General features: G+C 44.4%; 2 protein-coding genes across 2 annotated transcripts in view; both read left to right on the top strand.

The window, feature by feature from the left end:
* The window catches only part of TRPM7 (transient receptor potential cation channel subfamily M member 7), a 47,010-nt gene extending 34,491 nt beyond the window's left edge, over positions 1–12,519 (top strand). The window contains exons 26-40 of the mRNA XM_072982060.2: positions 186–889; positions 3,689–3,765; positions 4,441–4,500; positions 4,626–4,722; positions 5,056–5,126; positions 5,332–5,360; positions 6,402–6,427; positions 6,959–7,009; positions 7,098–7,163; positions 7,476–7,759; positions 8,501–8,583; positions 8,837–9,042; positions 9,385–9,436; positions 9,764–9,870; positions 10,490–12,519. Coding sequence (XP_072838161.2) covers positions 186–889; positions 3,689–3,765; positions 4,441–4,500; positions 4,626–4,722; positions 5,056–5,126; positions 5,332–5,360; positions 6,402–6,427; positions 6,959–7,009; positions 7,098–7,163; positions 7,476–7,759; positions 8,501–8,583; positions 8,837–9,042; positions 9,385–9,436; positions 9,764–9,870; positions 10,490–10,623 — 2,047 coding nt within the window. The 3' untranslated portion in view covers positions 10,624–12,519. The remainder of the gene's footprint in view (positions 1–185; positions 890–3,688; positions 3,766–4,440; positions 4,501–4,625; positions 4,723–5,055; positions 5,127–5,331; positions 5,361–6,401; positions 6,428–6,958; positions 7,010–7,097; positions 7,164–7,475; positions 7,760–8,500; positions 8,584–8,836; positions 9,043–9,384; positions 9,437–9,763; positions 9,871–10,489) is intronic.
* Positions 12,520–12,664: 145 nt separating this feature from the next.
* USP50 (ubiquitin specific peptidase 50) lies at positions 12,665–19,285 on the top strand. Its single transcript, XM_072982068.2, has 6 exons — positions 12,665–14,233; positions 14,685–14,880; positions 15,563–15,769; positions 17,178–17,320; positions 17,929–18,061; positions 18,465–19,285. Exons 1-6 carry the CDS (start codon positions 14,070–14,072, stop codon positions 18,645–18,647), a joined length of 1,026 nt encoding a protein of 341 aa, XP_072838169.2. The 5' UTR covers positions 12,665–14,069; the 3' UTR covers positions 18,648–19,285.
* The last annotated feature ends 686 nt before the right edge of the window (positions 19,286–19,971 follow it).

Below are 19,971 nucleotides of genomic sequence, written 5' to 3'. Positions count from 1 at the left end.
AACAAAATAAGCAGCTTAGAGAGAGAACATCCCTGGAGGCTGAAATGTTCTTCTATTGGTTTCTACATATTGTTCTTTCTAATGCCAACACATAGTATGTGAGTTTCAAGTGTACTGTGGAAACGTACTTAATTTTCCACCCAATTGTTCCTTTTGTTTGTTTGTCTCCCCGCCCTTCCATTCAGCGTTGAGCAAATGTGCATCCAGATCAAAGAGGTTGGCGACCGAGTCAACTACATCAAGCGTTCTTTGCACTCTCTGGATATACAAATAGGACACTTGCAGGACCTCTCTGCTCTGACGGTGGACACTCTGAAAACATTAACTGCGCAGAAGGCTTCGGAAGCGAGCAAAGTCCATAACGAGATAACACGGGAACTGAGCATTTCGAAGCATCTGGCCCAGAACCTCATCGACGATGGTCCCTTGAGATCTTCCATGTGGAGGAAGCACAGTATTGGCAACGTGTTTGGATCTTCCTTTCCTCAAGGAGCCCTCGACAGTAATAATGCAGTCCTCTGCAACATTTCTATGCAAGGCGAAAGAGATTCTGGACACAAGTTTATTGGTCTCCCCAAAGGGGATGAATTCAGCTTTCCAGGGGCAGGTTCCTCGGGCAGTGCCTTAGTTCCAAGAACTCTTTCTCCTCCCGAACTTCGCCAGAGAATACAGGGTACGGACGTGTCAAGACATAGTAATAAAAATAAAAAGACAGGCAATTCTTTAAACAGTATGCCCCATCTAACATCTCCAACAGCTAAATTTTCCATCAGCACCCCTTCTCAGCCAAGCTGTAAAAAACAGTTAGAACACGTTGTAACGAACGAGGAGGTGGCTGTCCCGAAAGCTGCTGAGGGAGAGAACGCGGTTGAGTTTGGCGCATTTGTGGGTAAGTATAAGCTGAAACTCCTGTTTCCAAACATGTTAGTCCCTTGCTGTGATTCTCTTGCTTCCAGTTCTGTTTGCTTTGTTACTGCCTCACAACCTTGTGTTGAAGCTGGAGGATACGTAAACCATGGATTTGTTCACGACGAAAGTTATGCTCCACGCGGGCTCTGTTTGGACAGTTGGAGTCCCTGTTCCACTTCCCAGCTGATGAACGACCATGTCAAAAACAAATCACAGTTCCTGTCTACTAAGGAGGTCAGATGTGACCCAGCTGTTGGTTTGAATGGGACACTAAGTATGGAAGCAGTTTCTAGAAGCATTCCAGAAACATCACGAAAGAGATGTAGTATTAGCACCGCCATTGCACACCTGCAGAAATCACAAGGTTTGATTTGTCAAGAAAAACGTATGGTGCACTTTGGTGGATTCTGGTTGCAGGTGACCTGGGTGGTTTTGTGGTGTATACTTGGCTTTTCATTTCACCAAGCTATCCAAATGGCTTTTTCTTTGTAAAAAGGGGAAGTCCTCTGTCAATCTAAGGTGCAGGCAATATTTTTCAGACTTATCGTCTTTGTGAATTGAAGAAAGTTTAATTCTAGCAACAAACTTTGCAGGTCATTGGTTGTGATGACAGAAATTCTACTCCTACAAATGATTTTGAAAATATTTCTCCCTGGATACAGTGGCCTCTGCAAAAATATTGCCTCCTCCTTAAATAAATGTAAATTGGGGCAGCTATAATAAATAACTGGCCATTTATTTGATGCCTCTTGCCTCTTTAACTCAGGGATTCGACTGTACTGTATTCTGAATACTGCTTATTCTTCCATCTCTCACTTTTTAACAGGTTTTGTGGCTTTGGAGAAATCGCTTCTAAAACAAAATTCTAATTTAAACAATATATTTGGCATTTTTGGAGTCCCTTTTAGTAGCAGAAAGGTTCAGTTCTGCTAGAACTCAAGTGGTGTTTTGACAAAAACCAAAATGTATGAAACAGTGGTAGAACTAAAGAGTCTTTTTTGGTAGGCTTTTTTTTTTGAACAGTGGAAGGAGAGATGTACTAATGAGATATTTTGTGACATCCTGCTTAATGAAGAGGTTGGGAGATCTTGAAATATTGCAGATGTTTTGGTGTCATTTTAACAAGCCTAAGAAAGGTATTGCACGAATATTAATTTTGCCATTTCCCTTCTGGCGAACATGACCAGTTTTCCTTTTTGTTGAAATAATACGTTTAATTTAAAGGGTTTTTTTTTTTTTTGGCTGCTCTTTCAGTGGCTCCAAATGACCTTTTTTAAAAATCTTGCAAAATAAATGGGATGATACTTCTCCCTCCACCCCAAGAAGCAAGAGAGGTTGCACCACGTGTGCTTGATGTGCACAACCGAACATTAAGCATAGAGGGCCTTGTTGAAATACCGCTTCCAACACAAGGATGTCTCAGGCAGGTCTCAGAATGGATGTCAGGCAGGACTTGGTCTCAGTTCGGCTGCTGCTAATCTGTTGTCTACAGTTTCAGACATTCCAGGTTGTTCTGAAGGAGTGCCTGTAATATTGGTGGATTTTTAATGAAACTTTGCTAGCCTTGGTTCACATGCTTTTTACTCCTTTAAGCTACCTATTACAGGGCTCGCCACAAGCAAATGTATGTCATGCCACATTTTGTGTTTAATTGGGATTCTTCCTTGCCCCCTATTGTTTCTGAACATCAACAATAAACACAATGTTTTGCATGTTTTAAATTGGAAAACTTAAGGGAAAGTCACAGATAGACTGAGATATATATTTAATTCAGACTTTGTACAGAGTTGAATAATGATACTTTACTGATGTTTGTGAACTATGTTTCTATGTATGCTTTAATTCTGACCACAACGTTAGAGATCCTTTTGTACTGGTCAGTATCTTAGCAGGTATTTACATGTGTGTAAGAGGAATAGTGGAATTTGTCATCGCTCATGGATGAGGTGCTGATGGCAAGTTGGTCATCTGCCTGATTGCACACCAGCAAATGTCTGATACATGCCTTTAGTTAGCTGCCTTTAGCTGTGGAACATTCAGAGTTCCTCCTCCTCCTCCTGCCCTTGTAGCTATCTGATAGGAGTTGAGCGACAGAGTTTAAATTTTAATTCTCTAACAGGCAAGATGAATAATTGCAATTGTTTTAATTGGAACAAATTGGTAACTCTGTCTTGTTTGTAATATAATCTTCATTCTGACTTATGGACTATATGGTCCAGGATCATGATAGTCCTGTAGGCATATTTATAGGAAACGCATGAAGGATGCTGCTGACAACTCCCAGCTGTGCTTGCATTTGTTCATTTGCGTAGGTGCTTGCATTAGCCTGAATCACATGATCTGGACATGTTTGGTTGAAGGTTGTACAGATGGCTTGATTCAAGCATGTCTGTTTTGGCCCTCTATGTTTAAATGCAATCAAATTGAACTGTGGTTTTTCTCCCGGCAGCTATGTTTAGATACAGAACAGATACAAAATGCTGGCACATCTGCTGGCTGATCTTAACAGAAAGAGAGCAAGACAGCAACAGATTAACAACATGGAATATTTCCTTCTTGGCAATGTTACTTGTGTTGTCGTTACGATGGTGGTGAAGCGATGGGGTTACACCTTCGAATAGGAAAAGCAGTAGTTCTTAATTTTTTGACATTCCATTAAAAATGCCAAATATCCTTTGAGCTCCTTTGGGATTCCCAGAACATTTTGCAAAGAAACAAATCTTTTTAGTTCTTTCTTCTAAACTTGGCCTTTTTGTTTTTCTGCACACTGCTGCCACAGGTCACAGAGACAGCATGGAATTGCAACGAATTAAAGAGACAGAGGCCAAGAATAAAGAAAAAAGTGATGATATTAAGGTAAAAGTGAAGTCTCTGGGCCCATTTATTGGTAGCCTAACCCGCTGTAGGAAATTGGCTTATATAGCATTCTCAGGTAGATGGGCATTCATTGCTTTGTTGGAGACTCTGTGGCTGGAGCGCATGTAAGGGATGTGGCTGGGATTCTGAGTGGTGAATTAGGAAGCCCTGGGTCCAGAAGTGTGAGGCCTTGGTGAGCAGCCGTTGCGTCACAGAAGAGCACACGCTTTGCACACGGAAGGCCCTGGGTCCAGTCTCTAACACCTTTCGTTGTGAGCCTTGGCTTGCTTGTGCTGGGAGAGCTGTTAATAGGCAGGAGAGCCATTCCCAGGCTGGGCGGCCACATGGTTTGCTCCTGGTGTAAAGCAGCTTCCTGTGCCCTGGTTTTGTAGGAGCCCAGCACAGATCACAGAGGCACCGGTCCTCAACGCTGGTGCCGCGTCATGATACAACCCGTCTAGGGAGCATAGACGCCATCCCACACTGCGCCCAGAGATGCCAGGGTTATGGTGCCTGCTCTTCCGACCGTCTTGCCTCGTTTTTTTTGTGGCACAGTTTTGCACAGCCTTAAACACCCACCTGTGTGCAGGATAGCTAAGATATAGTAGTGGAGAGAGTGAGGACAACCCTTTCTCAGGGGAGCATTACGATTTTTTTCCTTGCTAACTTTTACAGGAGCAACAGGAAGGCTTCAGAAGAGCAATTTTGGAAGGAATGGAAACAGCAAAGGATCAGGTAAAAATTTAGACATTTGTATTCTTTTGCATCATGTATTGTGGGGATTGGCATTTACATATTATTTCTGCAAGCAAGGGCACCTGTGTCCTATTTATGATTATGATGATTTGTTTAATATATAGGGTAGTAGTCATACAGAAGGCAACCTGAGGCCTGTTAGTTCAAGTTGTGGCTTTGCTGATGATCCCAGAAGCTCATCAACAGCACACTCTGAGCAAAGTAAGTATCATAAACCATTAACATTCTTAAAATGAATTTTATAAACTATTACTAACAGGCAGCATGAAATACTGAAAGGTGAGTAGTTAAAATTTCGCTCATTTTGTTCTTCAGTGTAGGTCCAAACTGGCTCTTCTTGTTTCTGGGCCTTTGGGCTGGTTTGTGAATTTGTCAGTTTATCTCACTTTTGCTTCAGTCCATTAAAGGTAGATATATCACCATATGGGTAAAATACAAATTGATTAATAAGCGGTCAGTTAAAAGGGAAGAGGACACATCTGCTCAAAAGTCTTTAATGTATTGTTAACTCAGACTGTGAACTCCTTCTTTCAGTGCACAATAAGAGTAGGAGAACTTCAGTTGAAGACTCTCATCCTGTGGATTCCAAGGCAGCCTTGCTCACGGTAAGTAAAACATAATATTGATTACTCTAGCTTTTCTGCTAAATGTTAAAAAAAAACACACAGCTCAGGAGCTATAGGCTTGTAGTGTTTATTGTGACATCTGAAAGTAAGCAGTTTGGAACAAAATTCAGCAGCCATTGTAATTCAACCCTTCTGTTCAAGAACTAGGCTCTGTACTGATTTTTCCCTCCTCTTCTCTTTGCAGGATTGGTTACCCTCCTATAGCAATCAAATGTAAGTAAAGCTGCTAGTCTTGAAACTCTCAGTCTCTTCCTCGAACTTTTTATTATGTTTTTGGCTACAACATCAATCACTCTCTAATTGTTCTGTTCACATAATACACTTGTCCTGTATGTATCATAGGTGGCTCAAGATTGGGGCAGGGGGTTGCTTCTTCAGATAGGGCGTACCCCCTTCCCCCAAGTTTCTAAGCAGCCCTTAGTATGTATGTGGCTGCCCTGAGCTGCTGTATCTCCCTCGTGTGTGTACATGGCCTGCTTTTAAAGCTATATGCAGACCAGCACTTAGCATTCAATTTGCTGCTGGGGATCTGTTAGAATTGGAGTGCAAATGGCTGGTCCGCGCAGGGGGGGCCTTTCAGCGACCAGGTTTAGCTGGGCAAAATGGCAGGTATGTTGGGACTTGACTGTGAGAAGCCAAGCTTGCGAAGGTGGAAAGGGTTTAGACACACATACCGACCGTGAACAGACTCTGGCCCTGCTAACGTAGAGGAGCTGCATGTCTGTAAGAGAGATGCTCTGACCGATTGGCCATGAAATCCTACAGAGTATTGGTTTTGTTCAGTGTGTGTTATTGAAATGAAGATGTTTGCTCTGCCTTTTTGAAGACCAAGGTATATTTATATGCACATATTAGAATCAGAGGGAAGAAAAAGCCAGGGTGTGTGTGTATTAATGTCGGCCTCAGAGGCAGTGGGCCAGAGACCAGTACCTCTTTCTAGCGAGCAGAAACAGGTGGGGGTCGTTGCATTCCCCTCTGGCTTGTGGGCTTCCCCAAGATGGTGTCTGACTGTGGAATCTAAATGTTGGACTGGAAGAGGCCTTTGGCCTGAGCTACCAAAGCACATTTTATGTTCTTCATGTTAAGAGAGAGAGAGAGGGAGGGGAGGGGAGGGGTATCAGGAGACAGGGATCTTATGGCATCTGGTAGGGCCACGGTGAGAGACAGGAAGATAGACCAGAGGGGCCCTTGGCCTGATCCAGCACAGGGCTCCTCTTAGGTTCTAAATCGTAATGGGATTTCTGCCTCTTGCAGGTCTTCTGAGGAAGATGCATTGAATGGTAAGCAGGCATAAAATCTTACCTTACTAGCAAGTCTGATATTTTTGTAAATGTCCCATGTGATGAAAGAATATCTGATGTGTACTTATTTTAAAAAAATTCTACTGAAGGCCGTTTTGCTTTGCATTCTGGAACCTCAGAGTCCAGACTCCTGTTATGCTTGCAGTCATTATTATGCTTCACTGGAGCAAGCCAAGTCAGATTCATGTCATTTTACTGTTGCTTAAGCTGCCTTGCACAGTTTGGAGCATTACACTGAAGATACTTTTCTCATCCATGGTACATATTTTCAAGGAATAAAATTTGTCAGTTGTGGAATCAACCAGTTAATAGACAGCAAGGTGAAAGTAAGAGTGTTTCTTTCTTCATTGTCCTCGTATTTCTTAAAAATAGCACATATTTGATGGATTTAAACATGGCTCTTGTCTGTGAAATATAATGCAATTATATAAATACTATAATACTTAGTATTTATATAATAATAGTATTCATATAATAAACAGTAACAGAGTCTTAATCTTTTTTTAAAAGGCATCGCTTCTCCTTTTAAGCCCATCATGGACACCACCTACTATTACTCAGGTTAGTATTCTGAAGTTGTGAGAAATAATGAAAAGTGGAAGAATTGTATTCTGCAGGTTTTTCTTTTAAAAATGTCTTTTCTCTACAGCTGTTGAAAGGAATAATTTGATGAGGTTGTCTCAGAGTATACCATTCACACCTGTGCCTCCAAGAGGTAAGCCTATTCATTTATTTTTAAAAATCTGTATTGCTCTTTATTGTATTTGAGGGTGACGCACAATAAAGTAGAGCAGAAACCTGCCTGTTTCTTCTGGTGAAAAGTTGGGATAGTTTTATAGCACACCTGCTGTTATAGATTATATGGCAACAGAGCTAGGCAAGGATTTCCCCAGGACGCCTGTGTGCCTGCAGGGGGACTTCGGTGGATGATTGTACATGTAGGAGGAAGACACTGCCGCCCCTTCCTTCCCAAGAGAGCGTGAACATAGCCCTAGGCTTACCTCTGCTTCCTACCTTATTTTTGCAGGTGAACCAGTCACTGTATATCGTCTTGAAGAAAGTTCTCCAGGCATGTTGAACAACAGCATGTCTTCCTGGTCTCAGCTGGGTCTCTCTGCCAAAATTGAATTCTTAAGTAAGGAGGAGATGGGGGGAGGCCTGCGGCGAGCGCTCAAAGTGGTCTGCACCTGGTCAGAGCATGACATCCTGAAATCGGGCCACCTTTATATCATCAAATCCTTTCTCCCTGAAGTGGTCAATACTTGGTCAAGCATTTACAAGGAAGACACCGTCTTACACCTGTGTCTGAGAGTAAGTTGCATGATCGCTAGTACAGAGGGATGATTGTGTCAACCCTGCATAGGCGCGAGTTGCTTAAAAGCACCACCACGGCAGTACAGCATATATCTGGTGGTTTTTTTTAATTCCTGTTTTTTAACTGTAGTAATTCGATCAGCCCGTGATACTTAGCACCTGTGTTTAATCTTCTGGGCAAACAAACAAAAAACCTACAGTGAAAGTGCATCCAATTGTATAAAGATAATGTACAACCAAAGGTGGAGCATTTTGATGTAAAACATCGGCTTCAGTCACACGGATGGAACGCTGCACGATGTTTATATCAGGAACACACTTAATTTAATCTAGACCCCCATTAATGAAGAGCGTCATTTATTTTAACTTCTCTTTTGTATTGATGTCTAGTTTCAACTGCTCAATTCACATTGGCACCTGGAAACTTTTTTCTGTAGAGGAGAGAGAGAGAGAGAGAAGGGAGCGGTGTGTCCAACTGATTGTGGTGGATGCCACTCCTTTTCTAAACAGGAACCGTGACGACCCCCTGCTGTCAAGGTTATCATAGAATAATTACTGATAATGCCAATAGTAACAATGTCTGGCTTATAGAGAATCTGTTCTCTTATCGTCTTAATCTTTTGCCATGGATATGAATAGAGAAGAACAAAAAAGGTAGCCCTATAAGGAGTCCAATACGTTTATTGGCCTTCTCCTCCTCCTCAAGTTTTTACCTTCATTTTCTTCCTTCTCACATAGGAAATTCAGCAGCAGAGAGCGGCCCAGAAGCTCACGTTTGCATTCAATCAGATGAAGCCCAAATCAATCCCCTACTCTCCAAGGTAGGCATTTAAAAAACATTCCATACGTTGGGCCTGAAGAATGAGCTTCTATAAGCAGAAACTGACAAGAGTGTGGGTTGTGTGTGTGCCTCCCCCAGTGCATGTGAGGAATAATCACAAAGAAGTAGTTAACGTTTTCTGACCATTTTTAAGAAAACTGAAATAATGGGACAAAGAGTAGTTTGTGCGTGTAACGAACGAGGCTCTTTTAAGGGATCGGTTGATCTTCTCTTCCTTTGTTCTCTCTCTCGAGGTTCTTGGAAGTCTTCCTCTTATATTGCCATTCTGCTGGGCAGTGGTTTGCAGTGGAGGAGTGCATGACTGGCGAGTTTAGAAAATACAACAACAATAATGGGGATGAAATAATTCCGACCAACATGCTGGAAGAGGTCATGTTAGCCTTCAGCCACTGGACGTATGAATACACTCGAGGAGAACTCCTGGTCCTTGATTTGCAAGGTGAGTGGGAGGCCTTCGCTCTGGTGTGGGGACTCCCTGGTGCTGTTCGCGTCTGATTGCTCTTCCGGTGGTTCCCTCGGCCATGTTGGTTGGAGCCGATAGCAGCTGCCGTCTGCCAAAATCTAGAGGGCAACACGTTCTCTCTGTGTGACACAGAGCAGTGTGCGTGTTTACTGTACAAACTTTAAGCTTACACACAAAGAAGTGCCTTCGCTAGAAAACACAACCTTTGTCAGAAGACATGATGGAAAGACAAGATATAGTCTTAGCCAGAAAAGAGAGAGAGAGGGAGAACTCTGGCTTCATATATCATATATCAGACTTTCTCCATTTTCCATTTAGGTGTTGGGGAAAATTTGACAGACCCCTCAGTGATCAAAGCTGAAGAAAAAAGGTAAGTAATGTGGTTTTTATTTTACTTGATACAGAAAAGAATGAACTACACCACTGAGGGTGGTGTTCACTTCAGTTGTAGCCCAGCTGGTTAATCAGAAGATGTACAATTTTTCTGATTCTATTGGTTTACCACCCTTACCCCGAGGATTAGTGACTTGTCCTTGAGGACTAGTAGCCTTTTGAAGCAGCAAACATTACCACGGAAACACGGTATCAGACATAAACAGAGGAAGAAACTCTTCTGTATCTTGCAGGATATAAAGTTCAAACAAGAAATTATTACTTGTTTGATTGCCGAAGTTTGAAAGTGCATTTTATTTTAAAGGTCAAGTGATATGGTGTTTGGTCCTGCAAACCTAGGAGAGGATGCCATCAAAAACTTCAGAGCAAAGCATCACTGCAACTCATGCTGTAGGAAACTGAAGCTTCCAGGTAAATTAATGTCCCCTGTTAAGAAAGAGTTCCTCTCCCCTGTAACTCCTCTTGTGGTGAATTCCACACAGATCTGCCTGGGCTTAAGGAAACATCACAAAGTATTAAGTCACTATTTGCTCCTCTTTCTTTCTGCCTCTGTCCCTTCTAATTTTTTTAATGCCTTAAATGCTTTGTTTTTCAGTACATGTGAGATTCTTTAGGTGATAGTGGAGTTAGTTCTTGTGCTCAGGAGAACCCTCCAAAATGCAGAAATTTCTGGGTTTCTGGGATCATTGATTGCTATGCAGTCTGTGCCTGGAGGTCAGACTCCCCCACCTGATTCAAAACATCCAGCTTTACTGAGAGAGTCTGGCAACAGACCCTCCTCCATCTTGTTCAGATGCCGGGCCTGCCTATGGACATTGAGGGGCGCATTTCTGCTCCTTGTTCATGCCTCTCCGGCCTCTGTGCACTAACAGTAAAGGAGCTGGTACTTTGGGAAGAAGCCACCACGGCCTGTGCCTGGAAAATGCCTTGCTAACTGGCCTTCTCGCCCTCTCTCTCTCTCTCCCCCCCCCCCGCAACTCCAATACATAACACTGTGTGCCTGTTGTGGTTTTGCTTCCTTTTTGACCAGATTTGAAAAGGAATGACTACACACCCGACAAAATCCTGCTGCCTCAGGACGATTCTCCAGAACTGACCCTTCAGCCTGGGAGTTGCACCAAAGAGTCCTCGGCCTCTGCCCGTTCCAGTCACTTGATGCTGTAGCCCTAGGCGCCGCTTTCTGGTTTTCAGAAGTCAACAGGGTTGGCTTTTTGGCCCTTCTTTTTCCTGCACGGTCATTTGATAGGATGCTTCATCAAAACAAACAGAGGAACCCCACAAAAGGCCCCCTGGATAAGGACCACGATGTCTTGGGGACTTCGGGACAGGAAATTGGCCTGAACGAGATGGACCTGAGAGAAATGGGGGAATCAGCCGTGGAAGAGAAGCTGGCAAGGGATCATTTCCCACCCCCTGCTCTTTTTTTAAAAGCTGCAATGGACTTAAGTCTTTATGAAACAGCATTTTTAAAAGAGGCATTTTAGCAGAAATGCCACCTTCCCTTTTATCTTGGTCCGTGGTGGGGATCTTCCCCCTGTGCTTTAACCCTCTAGTGCAATATGTCCTTACTTCCAGTATGCCCTTATCAAATGACGTTTTTTGGTTTTGATGGTTTTAAGGCAGATTGCGTTCTGAGCTTTGCGGCAGCTGGTTTCTGCCACCTGGCTAAAGAAATGGGAAGGAGCCCCACCCCACCCCCTTTCCCACAGATACTGAAGGATTCTTTGACCCTTTTCAGGCTGCTTCAGATACATACGCTCAGGTCAGGGCCGTGTACAATCAAAGGTGGCCCCGTGGATCGAACCCGCTCTGTCCGTCTTTCATGCATGCCAGTAAGCCGAGCTGGTCAGGCCTTGCTGGTCCTGAGCAAGAGGTGGTAAGTTTGTTTCCTGCATCAGGATTCATCTTCAGAAGTATGGAGCCAGTTCTCATGGGGTGGATTATGCATAATGAAATTCTTTTAGGGGAGGGGGGGAAGAGAAGATGACACATTTCACTTTTATCAAGTCAATGTCAACTGGTTCTAAAGCCTCAAAGGTGGGGGGGGGGGGCGGGGGGGGATATGGTTTATTCACACTTGAACAGCAGAATGAAATAGGACAGAAAGCTGGCCTTGGATGCAACGTTGCCTTGCAAAACAAGCAGGAGTTTGGGGGTCGCTGTCATTTTTTGTTGGCTTGGTTTACCTAGCAGCTGCTTCAGGACACTTGCCTTCCAAACATGTCCTAAGACCAGGATGGATGAAATGCTGAATGTACCTGTGAATTTCTTAGGGCCCTTTGTGGTGTGACCCACCTGCACGATGGGGTTGGGGTGGGATTGGGCTCACCCTGTTCTTCCTGTCCCTGCTGCTCGAGAAGCATCAGAAGCTCCAGGCCGAGAGAGGTGGCATTCGGTGCTGGGGCTTCTTGGCTCCAGGGGTGTTGCCACCCCTTCCGCCAGAAGCCATGTTCGTGCAGGAAAAGAACTCCACGGAGTGTGTGCCTCTCCAGAGCCCGAGGGTCTTCTCACAGCCGCCTGGGGCGCTCCGTCCCGTGTCACCCAAAGTAACATTGGAAGGGCCCCCCTCCGAGTTAATATTTAATATTGTGTGAAAACACCTTTTAATGTTATGTTATATATGGAACTTATTTAAAAGAATATAAAATAGGGTTGGATTTACTTTATGTAATGTACGGGAGATTGCAATGCAACTTTATGCCAATAAAATGTAATTTATCTGTCCCAGATTTGTTGAATATTCAACAAGAACCCATTGTCCAACTGAAGTTTCATGCTGCAACTTGTTTTTTTTTTTTTTTTTTTTTTTTTTTGTTACATAGGTACGGATTGTAATTCTTAATTGAAAGGCATCATAAACGCCCAGTAATTCTTTTTTTAAAAAAATCTGTAGTGTATCTTATAGATACAGACGTTATGGCACGAACACAGTAGCTGTTTAAATGGTGGTTTATGTCGCTGGGGGAGGAAAGGTATAGTGTATTAAAGATATAAAAATGTATACATTTTGTATATCAATAAATCTTTAAGCAATCCCAAATAAATTTATTCTTGTCTAGACCGCTGAGCACCTTTCTTATTTCATTTGATCTCACCATGGGCAGGTAAAAACTAACACGATTTTGTTGACTTGAAAATCCTTTGGAGTGCCATGTTTCCGTCTTCCGGCACGTCTCCTGAATTGCTGCAAATCGCTGTGTATGTTTCAGTACAATCCCTGTGTCTCGTTCTTGCGATAGTAAGCTCTGACCGCATCTGAGGTAGGGCTGCTTCTCAAGTTTGTACCTTCATTTTAGGTCATCTCCAGCCCCCAATTCGCAAACAGGTGCTGGCATTGTTCAAACTGTTTTAGGCAAAGAAGAGCCCCAGCAACAAGGCCAGAATCCTGACACCTCTGGCTGCTGAATCGAAACAATCGTGAGAAAATGTCATCGATCCAACTGGTGGAGCCAGAAGGGCGACCATGGACTGGAATTGTCTCCAAAGGGATCCGGATTCTAGAACCCTTTGGCCTTGTTGGATAGAGGAATCCCCAAGCCGTCACCTAGCAACAAGACAGAATGTGACAGTAGAAAAAAATTCTACTGGAACATCAACGAGCAGCAAGTACCAAGAGCCCCCCCCCTCGGCCAAGGCACGGAAGGCCATGCATTTGGGATCCTCTGAGTAGGTGTAAGATGAAACCGTGTGCTTGTGCAAGAAAGCAGGAAAAGGCAAGCCTCAAAATGAAGAGGAGGTGGTAAGCCGTCTCTCCTTCAGATATACTGTACGTCAGTCAGTGCACCCTGCCGCTCTGTCTCCTTGCAAGGCGGCAGATGGCTTCCAGGTCAACCAACATGCCAGACGACTTCAGCATCTATTGCCTTCTGTGAGTTTCTTTTAAGCATTTGTTATTGTCAGTTGGCTGAGGATAAGGAGGTGATGGGGGCACGGAGACATCCCTGCATTTCTTTGGTTCTGGAATTAGGGTCATGTGCTACCAAACAGATAGAAGAAGTAAAAGTAACCAGAAATGTTGCTTTAGTCCTCTGTCTTGACAGATGAAGCTCTTGACGTTTGCTCTTTGGTTCTGATCAGACGGTCTCTCACTTCTCTCAGTCGGTTTCTCCAGAGGGTTTAGATTTCAAATTCAGGAAACTCCAAGCAGCGGCTGCTTTTCGTTCCCTTGGAAGGAATGAGAAGCTTTGCTCCCATGGAGCAGCCTTGCCTGTGTTTGACACTAAAAGATGTCTATAACATTTTCATCGGGCGTCTTCTCAGTCTTCGTTGTCTCAGTTTGATTTCCACCCGACTCCAGCCGATCGGTGGTGCTGTGACATGCCCGAGTCACCTTTTTTATTTGGATTTTTATTGGAGTACTGTTCTTCTAAGTGAGAGAGGTCGCTGAACGCAGGCATGCCCGATTGTTTCCCTGGAGTGGCACGCACTGCAGTCCAGTGGAGGTCTGCCTGGAAGTCAGCTGTATTGACTTAAGGGAGATGTTCACCCAGGTGAACTGGAAAAGTAACCTTTCAAATTTGTCATTTTAATAATGTAATATTTCTTTGTTCGTATCGGGGCAAACTTAATATAGCAAGGGAGTCCTTCCCTTGGAGGCACCAGAGGAGCCCATGGATGAATTGAGAGAGGAGACAAACCCACAGTACCAAGGCCTTACCGGCCTGCGAAACCTTGGCAATACGTGTTACATGAATGCCGTGATCCAGTGCCTCTGCAGCGTGTCGCCCCTGGTGGAGTACTTCCTGTCTGGAAAGTACGTGGCCTCTCTCAGCAAGTAAGTGGGCTGCCTTCCTGTACAAAAAATTCACTTTGACTGCTTGTTTGTTTGCTGCCAACGTTTTCCTAAAGCAGTGAGTTTTTTTTGGAGAGATTTGGAGATATTTAGGGTTAAGAAGTGAGGATGCATTCGATAGAAAGTGTGTGCAGAGGGAGAACAAAAACGGAGGTTAGCACTTTTGGGGAGAAAAAATAATAAATGTCGAGATGGATCCTTCCCCAACCCTGGAAATATAGCTAGAATAGTAATGGGCAAACGTGGTCGACCTCTAGATTTAATTGGGCAATAGCTAGGACTGAAGATGGAATGCAGTGCCGAAACAAGATATATGAAACCAGCCCAGAGGTCCAGAGTGGCTGAACTGGCCACTAAACCCTGGGGAGGAAAGGGACCATCTTTGAAGACGTGCTTGTTCAAAACCATCCGTATCATCCTTTTCACCTGGAAGGGAAAATGGCGAGATCGCAACAGCTTTTGCGTATTTGATGAATGACATGTGGCTCGGGGACTTTGACTGCGTGTCGCCGGAGGTGTTTCGATTGGTCATTGGTGAACGATACTCTGCCTTCATCAAGAAGACCCAGCAGGATGCCCAGGAATTTCTGATTTATGTCTTCAATGAGCTGCACGAAGCCCTCAAGAAGGTGAGTCCTTTCACTGTCTTCTTGAACAAGAGGCTGGGAGCAATATGTATCTTTGAGCATTTTGCATTGAACTTTTTTTTTTCCTGGCTGGGGTGCCCGTACAGCTCTGTGTGTACAGATCAGGGACAGACGGCTCAGGGCCGTCCTTCGTACATCCTTCGTAGACAGATGTTCACAGATTCAGTCTTCAGCGACCTAGGTACAGCTAGGGACTACGTTCCGCCCAGAATCTTGGAGCGCCTTGGCTGTTGAGTCGGTGTTGGCAACACTGAACTCAGCAGACCAAGGGTTTGGGTCAACCAAAGGCAGCTTCTTCTGTTCTTAAGTCAAACTCTGCCATTGCCATATTTTTCAACCTCGGAGCCACATCTCATCAACGAGGGATCGCTAAGCACGGTCCTGCCTTCCCTTCTCCCTAACCACCTTCCTTTTTCTTGGTGCTTTCAAGTCATGTTACAGTATTTGTTGGCATCATCAGTCCTCATCCATATTCTCCACTGTTTATAAAACCAGAGTGGTTGCTTCTGCTCATCACACATCTCAGCATTTTTTTAGTTCAGTTGCACTTGACTTTTACCAACCCGTTCACCTCTTGTGGCTCAACACCGCAATTTGTCTAGCATAAAAAATGGAAGGGGGGGGTCAAGGTTCCCTGTGTTGTTATGAATTTTGTCCTTTGCAGACAAGCAGGAGGAGAAACCCCGGGACCTCGTCTACTGCTTGGGAATCCCGGAGTTGTGTCACCGAGTCCTCCATCATCACCCGACTTTTTGAAGGACATCTTAGTTACGACATCATGTGTTTGGAATGTCAAACCACCACTTACAAAAACGAGATCTTCACCGTCTTGTCGCTTCCCATCCCTTATGAAACGGAATGCTCGCTGGAGGTATGGAGTCCCCCCCCCAAAAAAAATGCAGAAGAAAAGAACCCCTTGTAGTTCCCTCTTGTCACTTGAGCGGCAAGAAGCATTTCTGCCCCTAAGGTTTGCAAGTGAGGACACAGAGTTTTGCAAGTCGGGTGTGGATCGAGGTTTGGATTTGGAGCAACTTCTGCTTAATTTACGAATAGCATGCTTTGAATGAAGCGTGTGCCTGCTGGGTGGGGTTTTATCTAGGCTAGAAAGGAATCCAGACTTTTGCACATTAAATGTACATTTCAGCAGTGATAGGGGAGTGGAGGGTGGGGGAAAGTTAGTTATTATATATTTCAGAGAACTATCACAGGCTTTTGCGCGTATTTAAAAAAAAAAAACACCAGAAAAGGCCTAGTCTAACAAAGGGAGATTGTATGTCTTGGTTGTTTTCCAATCATGCACAGTGAACATTTCCCCAGTGAAATCTGGGAGCTGTCCCCTAGCATTAGTGCTGAAATTCTTCGATGTCTCCAGGGAGTGAGAAATTGTCAGATTTCATCCTGTTGTGGGTGCACCGGCAGTGGTTGTAAAACTGGTCATGCTGAAGGAGGAAGAAGCATAGATGCAAATATTTTTCTCTGCCTAGATGTGCAGAACTCTTTGCTGGATCCATCTGATACTTTTGATACAGCCAGTTTATCGATCTGGCCTGTGGCATTCAAACTGGTGATCGGTCTTAGCATTTTTATGCTGCACGTATGCCTCGAATTCTACGTGGAAGCTGATGCAAACGATAGCAGCACCCTAGAAATCCGGATAACACAAGGCAGACCTTCTTTGTCCTTTTAGTTCCTGATCCTGCTTCCTTCAGCTGGCGTGTTGTCTTCGGAAACACTTGAGTCCGATAACTTAATCAGATTCCCTTGAAAAGACCTCGCCCAAACTGAACTTTTTAAACATTATCCTTCAGAACACATTATTGGGGAACTAACTTGGTTTAACCCCTTTACTGCAAACAAGGTACTCATATATTCAACATGTTTCGAAAGCTGCCTCTACTGGAAAGACTGGCTCAGCAGACCCGGTTTTCTCGCACGGGATGGCAAGCTGGTGACGGAAGCTTGTAGTTGGGCACGAACCTATTCCAAGCCGCTTCCTTCACGGCCATTTCCCCAACAGCAGGCTGGAACACAGCTGGGTCATAGTCGCTTTGTAAGTGGACGACAGTCCTGACAACACAGAGAGACTAGGGCAGGCAGAGCATTATCTGAAGGGTCCCAGTGGTCCGTTAAACAGCTACAGTGCACCTGAAAAACCCCAACACAATATATTGGGTGGCTTCCCAGTTCCCCCACTGCGGTGAACTCTGGGCACAGCACCCAGCAGGTAGACTGCTATCGCGAGAAGTGCCCACCTCTGTTTTTGAAACCCCGTGTCTCAGGAATGCCTGGACTGCTTCTTCCAGCAAGATATGCTGACGTGGAACAACCAGATCAACTGCTCCTCTTGTGAAAGGAAGACCGATGCCGCTGTGAAAGCCAGTATTGCCAGGGCCCCAAAGATGGTGATCTTCCATCTCAAGAGGTACAGATCTTCCTTGCAGGTGGTTTATTATCGACTGGGGGGGGATATTAATTTAGAGAGTTAATTAGGTGCACTGTCTCAGTATTATTTTGGACTAAAGGCAAAGATTGCTGTCAGGCTGTGACGGTGTCCACAACACGTCCGTCTGTCCACAACACTGTGATTGAGAGATATGTCCTTCAGCTAGAGTTTGGGATCTGAGGTCCTGGACTTCCTCGTAGAGCTCAGCGCTTCAGTTGCATCTTGTTCTAGAAGTGTTTTTGTGGCCTGTTCTGTTCCCAACAAAGGGATTCGCCAGAACAAAGCATGCTCCCACCAGAAGCCATCAATGCTTCTCTCACACAGAAAACATACTATTAATTTCACTCTAGCGTTCCAAGCACCTGAAAATAAACATGAGGCCAAACTGTATATAAAATGCTCCTTAATGGTCCAGTGTGTTCTTTGGATTTCAGAGAATCCTAAGGCAAACTTTTCCACCTTTTAAAAATATTTATTTACCCTACCTTTCTTCTTAAAAGGGACCCAAGGCAGCTTACATCATTAAAAGACAAGAAGTAAACGAGTATTGGTACAAGGCATTTTTTAATATCTTAAATTACTTTCAGGTTTGACTGTCAAGGCAGTTACAAAAAGAAGTTGACCACTGACATCTACTATCCAATAAATAACCTGGATTTGTCTCCTTACATATATCCGCTCTTTCGGAAGAATCCCAAATACAGCTTGTTTGCTGTGACGGTAGGTTGACGTATAAAGTTATTTCATTCTTACTTTTCTAGAAAGCATCCCCACTACCTGTACAAAGGTATGTCTTTCATCTCTCTGTTCTTTAGCTGTTAAGAGATGAAACTTTGGGGACCAGCTAGTGCTTACGTGGAATTAAATGGCTGCAAAAACTTTAATGGGTGGATTTGCTTTGCTGCTTTGGATAAAGGAACCCATTCTCACTTTAAATTCTGTTAGTTTGTACATCATGAAACCAATGAAATTTCACTTTTAAGTGGTGGATGCAACGAGGCAAGAGGGAAGCTAAATCTTGACATCTTTAACTCCTCAAAGGGAGGACAGGGAGAAATGCAATTAAGAGAAATATAGTGTTCTCTCGATGAGCTTTAATTTACTGCCTCTGTTGTTGTTGCAGAACCATTTTGGAGATCTAGATGGTGGCCACTACACGGCGTTCTGCAAACACACGCTCACTCAAAGCTGGTACAACTTTGACGACTCTCAGATCAGCGAGATTCCTGAATCCGCGGTGCAGACGTCTGCAGCTTATCTCCTGTTCTACAGCAGTCAAACTTTCTCTGTGCCTGTAAAAAACTAAAACGGCTAGGGAAACCCTGACGACCGATAAGCAGGAAGTGGCGACACAGCGGAAAATGTTTGCACAGTGTGTCCAAGCTGGATTTCCTCTCCCAAGGCGAACGGCTGCGTTCCCTCACATGTTACTTGGACTCTGTGTAGTACGTGATTGAGCAACTGGTCTCTGCATAGCATAGTTCTTGGTTCAAAAGACGATCGTGAACACCTTTTCAGTAAGCTTCCTCAGAATGTAGCCCATCTCAAGGTAAATAAATTCTTCTCAGGCAGCTGGACGTAGAGTGGTTCTTGTTTGAAAACCCAAGATAAACGATGCCTGCTTCTTCTAATTTAACTTCATATGGGTTACATGCGGTGAACATTGCGTTACAAGAAAGGGGGAAGAATGAGAGAGCCGTTGGTATCGGATGGCATCCACGTTATCTGTCTCTTTCTACCAGTTTGTATGCAAATTCTGTGTGTGTGTGTACATATAAGTGTTTGTAGCTGAATGTCAGTACATATGCAGGCAGGTTTTGTGTGTATGTCTCTATAAAAGAAATACATGCATATCCTTGTATACCATTCACACATGTATATAAAATACTGTCTGTATACATATGTCTGTAGATCAGGTATTAAAATACATATACCTAGGTAAAACCATGTACAATGATGTGTTCTATATTCACTGTTTCATGTAAATGTACATACACACACGTTACATTCCACTAGCGTGAGCATACAGCACATGGCTGTACGCGCCCAAGCCAGGTGGACTTGGTGGGCCTTCCAGCCATTTTGCTTTTGAAGGAGCCCCAGGGCCCTGGGGTGAGCGGGGCGGTGCCATGTATCGGACAGGCTTCAGCAGCGTGCAGGTTTTGGGACCAACTGGCTTTGGCCTGCGTGTCAGGAGCCACGCAGAGCAGGATCCAAAGCCACCCTCCAGACTAGGCAAGGCAGAGGCAGGTGTGCCCTTTCGAAGGCAGGCTCCCCATGACAAGAGATGGCGTGGCAAGCTCTCGGAGGAGCGATCTGTCTCAAGCTCTCCCGGCTGCAAAGGGGGGGGGGGGGGAGCATCAAGAGCTTATTTTGCCTGTGATGCTGAAGCAATGGGGTGTCTGGGCGGGTGAGAGCCTGAGGGCGGCAAGCCCCATTTTGGGGACTCTGAATCACCCGCTAGATAGACGGGGTGCAAGTACAGAACAGCGAAGTGGCAAGAAGCCCCTGACAAACCTCCCGAGAAGGGCCAGGGGTGACCAGGGTCGGTAGGGAAAAGGCAGGGTAAATAAAGCGAGGACCCTCTGGAGCCTCCCAGAGGCAAGCATTTCGCCTCTTGGAAGAGGGGT

The sequence above is a fragment of the Pogona vitticeps genome, chromosome 12, assembly GCF_051106095.1.
Source record: "Pogona vitticeps strain Pit_001003342236 chromosome 12, PviZW2.1, whole genome shotgun sequence".
Classification (NCBI taxonomy): Eukaryota; Metazoa; Chordata; class Lepidosauria; order Squamata; family Agamidae; genus Pogona; species Pogona vitticeps.
This window is presented reverse-complemented; position numbering and strand designations above follow the sequence as displayed.